The following is a 12,500-nucleotide window of genomic DNA, read 5'->3' as shown; positions in this document are numbered from 1 at the left end:
GTTCAAAGAAAATGAAGAGACAACAAACAAGGGTTAAGGACGCACCTCTATAGATTGTTAATGAATATACGTACTTAGGACAGACAATAAGTGTTTTCCAAGGCTAACCGAAATTAATAAAAGGATAGGCATGTGATGGAGAGCTTTTGGTAAACAAAAAGAGATGAAACGTAGAATGCCACTTTCTCTAAACACAAAGGTATTAATCACGTGGCTCTACCAGTATTAACTTAAGCATCCAAAAACTTGGAACCTTACTAAAGCTTTAGAACATAATCCAAAGTCTGTTTCATCCAAGGGGGTAAATAGAGCTGAAGCACGGTTTGAAAGCTCGTCGCTGATTGGCTGTTGGTTTATGCATTCTCCCCTCCCACTGACCGACGACGAAGCAAAACATTGCATTTGTTTACAGTACATGTTAATTTTTGCTTTATACCTCACTTAGTTTGCCTAATATATATCTGGTTCTTTGGTCACACACAGATTAAAGGTAGATGATGAGTATTACCTTGAAAAAATATCCATATCTTAAAACAAATATACAAAAAAAAACACGAATTTAAGGTGAAAAGAGCGCTGAAAAAACTTAATACAACTTTTTTATATGCTGTTTTTACCTAAAAATCTTTTGCAAACGTAAATAAAAATGCTGGATTTTGTAGGAAAAATCCTCTTCAATGTCATGAACCCCAAATAAATAACGTAAGAAAGGAAAATAATGTTGAAAGCATGGCGAAATGAGTGAGCTACGAAGGAAAAAATAAAAAATTCTCGTGATGAGTAACGACATATTTTCATGACGAAACCTCACCAAGAACAGTTTAATGCTGAAGTTCTGAAGTATAAGATAAAGAAGTAAATTTACTCGCAAAATTGGGTACCTATAGTCCCCTACTCCTATGCCCATTAATATATATATATATATATATATATATATATATATATATATATATATATATATATTTATATATATATATATATATATATAAAAGACAAAGAAGTAAATTTATTGGCAAAAAATGGGGGCCTATAGTCCCCTACTCCTATGCCCATTATATATATATAAATATATATATATATATATATATATATATATATATATATATATATATATATTTATATATTTATATATATATATATATATATATATATATATATATATATATATATATATATATATATATATATATATATATATATATATATATATATATATATACACACACACAAGTGGCCGCGTCTCGTCAAAAATGAAGGCTAAATTTTTAGATATGCACACACACTGCACACTTTATCTTACCTATCTCTTTAGGAATATTTAAATGGGTCTGAGAAAGGCATTATTTTCAATTATGATATGCATTTGATATGATTTAATTTTAAATTCCAAATATATTTTCATATTATAGATTTAACCATTGAGTTGAAATATCAAGGATTTAGAGCATCCGCGTTTAGTTTAAATTATTTATTTATTTTTTCAATGGGATGTTTTAACGCTAACAAAACGTGATTCAACTTCAGTGATTCAGATAGCAACGCAAAGGGATTTCCAAAATAGTAGAAATAATTCAATTTATAATGTTTCCTTACTTCTTCTCTTGGTGATTTAAATCGGGAATTAGCATTTCTTTTTGGTTTGCAAATCATTCATATGGGAATTCCTCATTTAAAAATATGATACTAATTTTCTTCATATTTTTTTCCGAGTTTTTACTAATGAAAAACTTTTGCAAATACAAATTACTCAGTAAATCACAAAATTCTGACTGTATCTTCCACTTCGTTATCAATTTAAGAGGCATGTCAACACATTAAAATCATAAAAGCAACTCTAAAAAAGTGTGGACAGATGTTCACGCAGATACAGAAATGCAGATTTGCGCTCAGAGACGTATCCCGGGATCTTCTTGTCACCTTTGGTTTGTGTTGCACATTTCAGCTAGACTGCCACGCCCCCTCTAAGAACATAGTGTGACAAATGCTAAAGAAAATTGAATATTTGCACCAAACGTGTTTTGCAGTTCTCTTTCGTTCCCTCTCGTAATGACTTAATATCCATGACCCAGTCACGTTAGGTTTCAATGCAGCACGTCTGGGTGGAATTTAATAATTAAAGGATTCTGAGTGGAACTCTCGTGATGCTGCTTGTCAATGTGGGTTCCTTATCTGGCCCTTGGAATTTTCCAGTTGATTCTAAGAATTTTGATCTGTAGGAGTTTTCATTTTACCTAAATATTATTTGCCTAAGGGCCGAGAGAGAGAGAGAGAGAGAGAGAGAGAGAGAGAGAGAGAGAGAGAGAGAGAGAGAAGCAGATTACTGTGCGTGTTGATATTCCCGGTATCATATTTCCTTCTCTTGCGACGCAATCTACGGTTCGGAACAGAAACTCATTTAGGTACTTTATTGCAAATTGCGTTGAGATACATATCGAGATATTGTTCAATCATGACAAATCCAATGTGTCTCCTGTCTCTGCATATCCATAGGCGTGTTTTTTGGGAGTGTCTAAAATGTTTTTTACATTCTGCGTTGTAGATGTCAGACAATGGCAGGGCGCTATCCCACAGTGCAGCATGATCTCCAGCCAACGTCTCGCGGGCAATGTCATTATATAAGTCGATATGATCTTTGTTTTCGACGGAGTTTTGTGGATGATCCTGTTAGAAATAGAAAAGGACAAAATCTCTATGTTATTAGCCTTTATTCTTACATAAAAATGTGTCTTATGATTAAGAAATCTTCCCGTTTGCATGACAAAATTCTTCAAAATTATCACTTAGTTTTACTGCGTTTCGGCTGCATGTTAAATTTGACCTAAATATGAAAGAAAGATGAGGATAAATCAAAATGAAAAACTATTAGTATTATAATCAGTATTATAAAAGGGAATAATTAATACTTAGATATCCTGAAGGGAGAACTACTACAGTTTGCTATGTATAGCTCATTGTAAACGACACTAAAATTTTACATGATCATCCCTTTTGACCCCTTATCTGTTTGTATATTATTATTATTATTATTATTATTATTATTATTATTATTATTATTATTATTTACTAAGCTACAACCCTAGTTGGAAAAGCAGGATGCTATAAGCCCAACAGGTCCACTAGCCCAGTGAGGAAAGGAAACAAGGAAAAATAAAACTTTTTAAGCGTAACATCTGTATAAACTATAAAAACTTTAACAAAACAAGAGGAAGAGAAATAAGATATAATAGTGTGCCTGAGTGTACACTTAAGCAAGAGAACTCTAACCCAAGACCATGGTACAGAGACTATGGCACTACCCAATACTAGAGAACAATGGTTTTATTTCTTAGTGTTCTTCTCCTAAAAGACCTGCTTACCATGGCTAAAGAATCTCTTCTACTCTTACCAAGAGGAAAGTGGCCACTGAACAATTACAGTGCAGTAGTTAACCATTTGGGTGAAGAAAAATTGTTTGGTAATCTTAGTGCTGTCAGGTGTATGAGGACAGAGGAGAATCTGTAAAGAATAGGCCAGCATATTCGGTGTATGTGTAGGCAAAGGGAAAATGAGCCGTAACCAGAGAGAAGGATCCAATTTAGTACTGTCTGGCCAGTCAAAGGACCTCATAACTCTCTAACGGTAGTATCACAACGGGTGGCTGGTGCCCTGGCCAACCTACTACCTACTGTCTTTTAATATTCACTTGTCGTTTGTGGTCTTTTCCCACGTAGCTGTCCTACTTCTTTGACTTTACTTTGGTCCCTAATTCAGGAGAAGACACGAGAATAATAAGAGCACCTGTATATGATCCAGAAGCTTGAAAACGGTGGGCGTCGTTTTGGCGAATTCATCCACCAGAGGCGCCAGAACTTTGAGTTGGTTTGCATATTTTTCTGAAGCCGTCTTAGCTCCAAACTTTCGGTACACTTTTCTCGTAGCCTTCATGAAGTGCAAAGCTGTACCTAAGAAGTAAATAAGAGAATAAATTGTATAGTTATCGTTCTTAATAAATGAATCAAATATATGTTTATCAAAAGTTTTCTGTATTGTAACTTGGAAGTAAATAAGTTTCCACAAGACAAATTTCTTTCTTTTCTCTGCCTGAAAAGGTTAACTGATGTCTAGTACCAACCATAATTTTCATTTGTTATTTACAAATACTTCTAATGAATTGTGAAAAATTATATATCAATAAAAATTGATATTTTTCAGCTAAATGATGGAATAATATTCTATTATTTCGGCACTTAATAGTTATTTTCAGATGTTAAGTAAAACCTTTTACACAAAACTGAATTTTTGGCCAAACATCACATGATTTATTCCACATTTAAATATAATTTTGGCGAAATTTCCTTTAAAGTTCTATCTCTCACCAAAGAGAAATACCAAAAGCCTGAAAACTTCCGGTCCTAGAGCGTTTACTAAAAAGGTTTTGTCTGGAACTTTTGCTACCCAAACAGGGAAAATTCCACCCAGGAGTGTGATCGAAAGGGTTGATGTAAAGCACTCTCTCTCTCTCTCTCTCTCTCTCTCTCTCTCTCTCTCTCTCTCTCTCTCTCTCTCTCTCTCTCTCTCTCTCTCTCTCTCTCCTTATTTTCACAGTATTTATTTTCAATGTAAAATATGCATGTTACAGTCAGTTATCAAAAACCTGCGTGGCCAGTTGCTAAGAAAGACATCCGAAAGCTTTTACCACAAAAAAATACATATTTTCCATGTAAATGTACGAAATTAAATCTCGTAATTGATCATCTTAGCCGGACAATCAACACAGCATGATTTGTGATTTGACACAATTCGAATCACAGACAGCATTTCAATAGGCAAATACTAACTGTTGATCATAACTTTATTGATTCATCATTAGTGAAATTCTCTTACTATGTCTAAATTGGTAAATGAAGAAATCGATTGATGGGCTATGGAAGGTAATCTCGTTCCAATGATCAGAATTTTGATTGAAGTCTTCCCTATAGGTAAACTAATGGTTCATGACTGCTGTGATTACGTTATAAATTAATCTTATCATTTTTAATAGATCATTTTTTTTTATCTGGGAAAGTACTTAACGTTTTTAGTTTAGATAAACTCTTGTATACTGCTGATCAAATGCAATATAAAGATCGGGAAGTTATAAGATAAAGATTAACAAACGTGTAAAGGAGAAAAAAAAAATAACCATAAAGCAGAAAATTCGGCCGTGGCTCCTTTCCAGCGATCCAGGATTCCAGAGATGAAGGCAACTCCTCCAGGAAGGCGTTCCACCTATAGGTAATCTTGAGTGGGACGCCGAGGTGAATGACTTTGTGATAATCCTCGTGGGTAATTTGCCTCCTTTTGGCCATCATGACGTAGACGTCCTCCCATTGGTCCTGCAATGACACAAAGATGGAATCTACTCATTCAAGAGAACATTGCTCGACCTTGACCTTGACCTTTGACCTAGGACTTTAAAAATTGAATAATTTCCACGTCTCAATATAACAATTAATCCATGAAAGTTTCATTACTTTATGAGTAAAAGTGTGCCCAGGAAGTTGTTCACAAACAAACAACCAGACAAACAAGGGCGAAAACATAACATTCTCCCAACTTTGTCGGCGGAGGTAAACAGACGGTAGTGATTCTTTAAATGCCATATAATCTACTTTCAGTGTCTACTCTTTTGACTTCCACGAATTTATGTGGCAAAGTTTTCCCTTATTCTTTGAATTAGCATACAGAGATCAGGCTATGAGAGCGTGACCGAATTGGTAAAAACAGCTTTACAATGTAAACCCGGAGGATTTGGGTCAAATGGCTTTAATTACACAAAGGTCAAGTGATCATTAGCTTCGGTCAAATGGCTGGTACTTCAGGTCACAGAAGTGTTAAGCTTCAAAGAGCAAGAAATGAAACCAAATGGTACCAAGTACGTTACTTCCCGAGTTTAAATTGAATCGAACCGTGATCACAGACGATGTCCGTGGTAGAGGAACAAAGTGCAAGTTTTATTAGAAAATTTACATAATGTCAATAATCACAGTTGTTTATGTATTATTCTTTTAATGTCCGTATAAACATCCCATTTTTGTGTTTAAATCAAAGGATATTTTATTTTAGATAACAAGAAAATAAATCAAACATGTAAGCAGCTTTATTACAAACTGTCTATCGGAAATAACATGGCGATTAATAAAGTTAAACGTGGAAGAGATTACCCACCCTCTTAAAACTTGCAACCCTGTATTTGATATCCGGACTGGCAATACGTTTCACGAGAACTTCGAAAATGTATCTCGTGTGGGAATCGCCAAAAAACATGATGTGAATAGCGGGACGCGTCACCACGTCTGAAGCAGACACATTCGCATGCGCTGCTTGATTTTGCCAAGGGTCAATTTCTTTGGGATCCCTGATAGATATGTCAAAAATAAAATATGTATAAGCATATAGAGGTTTTAACAGAAATGCAATATTATAAATCAGATCATTCACGGATTCAAATTCAACAACTTTCATTTTCATAACCATAGAAAATTAATTCAGAACAAATAATTCAGAAAAAAGGCAAATCTCACCTTGTAGTATTCCATAACTTCCATACACAGTCCAAAATACGTTCTTTTGTAAAGTGAAAGTAGGGTCCATCACAAATGAATCTTGCTTCAAGACCATCATAATGGTAACAATTCCGGTCAAAATACCTACTGAAGTGGGGAGGCCTTTTGAATAATCTCGGGATCTCTTTGATCTTATTTGGGATGTTCTGGAACAGTAGTGGCATACGTGTTCCGTTGAAGAAGAGGCTGTTGGTGTAGTAGGCAATGAGAGTGAGGTTCACACAGACGATTATCGACAGCAGAGCGCAGCGCCTGTACCAGCTGGTTGCCATCGTGTAGCCCTACTTTGGTCTTATGCTGCCTGGGACAACAGCTTCAGCTTCTTAGTTTTTTTCTGAAAGTTTAAGACTTTTTAATTGCAGTTGGTGGAACAAGAAATACCTCATATACTGTGTCAAACTTTCAGAGAGGTTGATAGAGATATCATACAATGACAATATTATGTTATGGTAATCATATTAGCATTAAGGAGTCTATTGAAATATGTTACATTTCTTGAAATGTAGTGCTTTGTCTTCAACAGATATTTTGAATATATCTTATATATATTAATAGTTGAAACCTAAGTTGCATTTCTAAAACTGTAGATATGGTATACTTTTTGCCTGAAAATGCCAGTTCTGAGTGTAAGGCTCCTATTCTCTGTACTGGGATTCAAAAGGTTGCTGTCAATGTCAAGTGACTCCCACAAACCGATGCATTGTCCTAGAAATTTGTTATTGAATGTGTGTATTATTATACCCATGGTTTACCAATAAATGATCTTGATACTTTATAAAGTAAATGATATCGCCAAATTTTGTATGTGTGCATAGGGTCTGAAGAAAGTTAATGATTCATGCATTGATGAAAAATAAATAAATGAACAACTTTATTTTTGTTTTCCCTCAAAACATGAGCATATTAAAAAATGCTACGTATGATGCCAATATTATGTACTACAGTATTTACTTTGATCATTTATACAAAGACTGATAAAATGAAATATATCTAAATATTACATATTATTACGACTACCGAATTACATAAATTCCTGAGCTCCAAAACTCACCTTCTTTATATTACATAATCTAATACACAATAGAATACTTCCGAGCTCTGAGAGCTATACGCAACTCCCAGACAGTAATATATATGAATACTGAATATCTAAAAGGTCTCTTTATTTTACACTCAAAACAAAACTAGGTGATTACGTTACTTATAACGCGAACTATTCTAAAACCAACCTCTTACTTCGGTTCTTAGTCAGGGGATACGAGCAAAGCACTGAAATAATTATTGGTGATCGAAATAATACACACTTTACAAAAATATATATACAGTATTCTATAAGAAAAAAATTGAAAAATAATACCAAAAATAAATCACTCGAAATTTAAATCTGAACTAAACCTTAGACTAAGACAAAATGACACTTCAAAAGATTATACAATCACTTGTTTCACTAGAAAATAATTTATGAAAATATTTAATTTTGACAATTAATGAAAAAATAACACTTTAACACTTTAGAAAATAAATCAGATTTACACTTTCATATACGTATCTGTTACATTTACAACCTTTGGGGTCACACAAGGTTACCGAACGGTTAAGCAAAAATAAATACACTTCACCTTTTAACCAAATCTCACAGGGCCAGTCACGAAAAAAAATTTCATATAAAATGTACTTAAATTAACACAATATACTTTTAAATTAAACACACAATAATATCACCAATGTTTGAACAACACTATACACGGTATATGTTGGAGAGAAATCACTATTCACGTATGAGAGGAAATATGTAGTGGCTGGATAGATGGTGATGAGAGGAATGTCGGAAGTTGGCTCTTTTTAAAGGTCAGGCTAGATCTCTGGTTCCTCTGTGATAAGCAGATGTTCAAGAGATGTTAGCTGTTTAACGGTTTATTAGTAACTAACATATTTACACCAGAGATGTAAGCAGAACTCACTGTTAACAACTTAGGATAACAATCCAATAACAAAACAAGGATACAAGGATAAAGTACCAATTACATCTTTAAATACATTTTGGTGGGAAACGTATATGTATCACTGCATTGCTGGGCCCTTATAAACCATCCTAATTCATTTTGAAATCCTCCAGTTCAGCCTTCTCGTAGCATGGAGGCATGGTCTAATGGTGGCCTTTCATGGCATCAGGTTACGAACTTTGCAGTTTGAAGTAGGGCCCATTCGTCGCCCAATGAGGCAACACTCAGCTAACTCCGCCCACCTCCTTTCATAATAATAATAATAATAATAAAAAGGAAATTTTTTTAGTCTAGATCCTTCTTGCAACTTCTAACCAAGTGGAAACATGATGCAATCCCTAGCGTGTGTCATACAGCATACCTTTTAACAAATTTACATAATGCTTCGTAACAAAACTATGTGAAATGAAAATTTAATTCTTTAAAATGACAAAGATTTATATATATATATATATATATATATATATATATATATATATATATATATGGCACTGAATGAAAATATAACTAAATGAATGACGACAGTCTTATATAATTTACACATATTGACTTAATCCTACATGAGTGGAACTTACCTTACGAGCTGGTTATACATCTCTTAAATACACAAATGAAAAACGTGTATAAAATTATCTACTTATGTCTGTCCAGCTTCGTAAGAATATATAGGAAGGAGTACATCGAATCTGGAATGAAAATGAAGAAATAAGTAAACTGGTGTACTTAAGAAGCAAACCTTTTCCTTCGAATCCTGAGGTCTTAAGCAAATCTCGATTTTTTCAAGATAAGAGAATTCTCCTCAAATATTGCTCTATGGGAACCTAGCCAGGAGACGCAGCTTGGCAATGAGGCAGAGGAAAGGATATTATATTTGCAAAAAAAGACTTTTTCCCTTTGGATGCCTCTAGATCATGAAGAGGCTTTTGACATTAAAGTATCTCTGGTAATGTGCGTATGACAGTTTACGTACATGCACGCATTTATTTACGTATATTTATTGATCTTGAGTGGTTTGGTCATGTAAAGAAAATGGAGAACTGTGGGAGGCTGTTTGGAATGTCTGTACAATGGTTTATATACATGTACATATTTATGTACTATATATTTATTGGCCTTAGATGGTTGGGTCATGTGAAGAAAGTGGAGAATTTTTGGAGCCTGTAGAAAAGGGAAGGATAGAAGTATTAGAAAGTAGATTAGCGCATTGTGTATCGAGGGTTTTGACAAGCTGTATTTAAAAGACCTTACCGTAGATCTGACAACTCTGTATTTACTACCTGACCCCACCCTGGCGATCTTAGAAAGTTTGACAGAGTACGGTTATTTTTTGCCTCTATATTGCTTGCTTTGGTGGGGTTGAATATGGACATTCATTGGTAACAAGAAATATTTTACCTGGTAAAAGTGAGAGTGGCTGTTCTATTCTGTGAAATGCAGGTGAAAGAGACCATGTGTTTTATCTGTGCAGATAATTATCTGCACAGATAAAACACATGCGAGCATCCTCTCTGTCCTTAGCCACCTTCTAACACCTCTTTAACTACAACTTTAACTTTATTCTTGCAATAAAACCTCAACTGGAACAATTTGTTCATCGTCCTGTTTCTCTTGCTCAAAAGCCATCTACTCGAAACCCAGTAATTTTGACTCCCTGGGTCTTGCTACTACTACAGTATACAAGTTTTACCTCCTCTCAACAAGTATCCCGTGGGGTTAAGGGCGTCTTCTCCACCTGTTTCCTTCCTTTCGGCTCTAAATTGGAAGATGGATTTGAGTGTCAAAGGATAAAGATCCTTCCCATAAGATATAGATAAAAACAGACGCTTTAAAGTAGTGATTTAGGCGTCCCCATAAGCCTTCTCTAGCCTTTCTTACCAGGGGCCAAGAAATCGGTTTATTCTAATAACGTGAACGGTTAATGTCATCGTGGAGTCCAGCTTTATTGTGGGAATTTTGATAACTCTAATATCGGCCACGAAGTCCACAAAATACAAATTTTTATTTTTTCACACGTGTCTGATTTATTAGTTTTTGTTTACAGGTGTCATGACGTCAGAGACACTTGTTATTATTATTTGTACACCTGCAGTTAAAAAAGCAGGATGATTATTAGCCCAAGTGCTTAATCCAGTGAGGAAATGAATAAACTACAAGAGAAGTAATGAATAATTAAGATAATATATTTTAAGAACAGTAACAACATAGAATAGATCTTTCATGTATAAACCATAAAAAGAGACTCATGCCAGCCTGTTCAAGATAAGAAAATTATCTGCCAATTTAAACTTACGATGTTCCACCGACTCAACTACCTGATTAGGAAGGTCATTTCACAACTTGGTCACAGCTGCAATAAAACTTCTAAAATATTGTGTAGTATTGAGCCCTATGATGGAGAGGGCTTGACTATTGTGTTTTGTTTACAGGTGGCATAACGTCAGAAACACTTGTTGTTATTATTATTTGTACTTTTATTATTAGGTAAGCTATACCTGTAGTTGAAAAATCAGGATGATATTAGCCCAAGGGCTTAATCCAGTGAGGAATTGAATAAACTACAAGAGAGGTAATGAATAATTAAGATAACATGTTTTAAGAACAGTAATAACATAAAATAGATCTTTCATGAACAAACTATAAAATGAGACTCATGTCAGCCTGTTCAAAATAAGAAAATGATCTGGAAATTTAAACTTACGATGTTCCACTTATTCAACTACCTGATTAGGAAGGTCATTTCACAACTTGGTCATAGTTGCAATAAAATTTCTAGAATACTGTGTAGTATTGAGTCTCATGATGGAGAAGGCTTGACTATTTGAATTAACTGCACGCCTGGTATTACGAACAGGATGGAACTGTCCTGGAAGATCTGAATGCAAAGAATGATCAGAATTATGAAAAATCTTATGCAACATGCATAACGAACTAACTGAACGGCAATGTCAGAGATTGGTATCTAGAAATAAGAAATGTAATAGACTTTAAGTTCCTGTTCAACAAATTAAGATGAGATTCAGCTTCTACGGACCAGACAGGAGAACAATACTCGAAACAAGGCAGAATTAAAGAATGAAAATACTTCTTTAGAATAGATGGATCACCAAAAATCTTTAAAGACTTCCTTAGTAAGCTCATTTTGTGTAATTGAAGAAGAGACAGACCGAATGTGTTTCTCAAAGAGGAATTTGGTATCAAGAATCCCACCGAGAATTTTAAAAGAGCCATACACAGTAAAAAGAAAGAAAGAAAAAAAAAACATTATTGATGCTGTGATTCGGGTGTTGAGGAGCCACTGTCCTTAACCTACATACAATTATACTTTGAGTTTTGAGAAACCCATTAGGTCTGTGTCTTCTTCAATTGCACTAAAAAAATGGCTTATTGAGAAAGTCTTGTAAGATTTTCGGTGATCAATCTATTCTGAAGAAGTGTTTTAATTCTCTTTCATTCTACCTTGTTTTGAGTAGTGTTCTCCTGTCTGGTCTTCGGCTGCTGATTGTCATCTTAATTTGTTGGACAGTAACTTACGGTCTAATACATTTATTATTTCTGTTCTAGATATTAATCTCTGGCACCGTCGTTTAATTAGTTCGTTATGCATGCTGCATAAAGTTTTTCATAATTCTAGCCATCCTTTACATTTAAATCTGCCCGGACAGTTCCATCCTATTCGTAATATTAGGTATGCATTTAACTCTCATAGTCAGGTCTTCTCCACCATGAGGCTCAACACTGCACAGTATTCTAGAAGTTTTATTCCAGCTATGAACAAGTTGTGAAATGATCATCCTAATCGGTAGATCTTTAAAAGTTCAAACTTGCAGCTAATTTTTTTATGTTGAACAGGCTGACATAAGTCTCTTTTTATAGTTCATGTATAAAAAATCAGTTTTAATGTTATTCTTAAAAT

General features: G+C 34.3%; 1 protein-coding gene across 1 annotated transcript in view; it reads right to left on the bottom strand.

Moving 5' to 3' along the window:
* Positions 1 to 2,328: 2,328 nt before the first annotated feature.
* The window catches only part of LOC137630193 (uncharacterized), a 14,434-nt gene continuing 4,262 nt past the window's right edge, over positions 2,329 to 12,500 (bottom strand). Inside the window, exons 2-6 of the mRNA XM_068361638.1 lie at positions 6,543 to 6,918; positions 6,187 to 6,376; positions 5,162 to 5,354; positions 3,778 to 3,941; positions 2,329 to 2,661 (exon numbers count right to left, since the gene is read on the bottom strand). Coding sequence (XP_068217739.1) covers positions 2,392 to 2,661; positions 3,778 to 3,941; positions 5,162 to 5,354; positions 6,187 to 6,376; positions 6,543 to 6,856 — 1,131 coding nt within the window. The 5' untranslated portion in view covers positions 6,857 to 6,918 and the 3' untranslated portion in view covers positions 2,329 to 2,391. The remainder of the gene's footprint in view (positions 2,662 to 3,777; positions 3,942 to 5,161; positions 5,355 to 6,186; positions 6,377 to 6,542; positions 6,919 to 12,500) is intronic.

The sequence above is a fragment of the Palaemon carinicauda genome, chromosome 38, assembly GCF_036898095.1.
Source record: "Palaemon carinicauda isolate YSFRI2023 chromosome 38, ASM3689809v2, whole genome shotgun sequence".
In the NCBI taxonomy this organism is placed as follows: Eukaryota; Metazoa; Arthropoda; class Malacostraca; order Decapoda; family Palaemonidae; genus Palaemon; species Palaemon carinicauda.
Note: the sequence above shows the minus strand (reverse complement) of the source record. Positions and strands in the feature narration are given on the sequence as shown.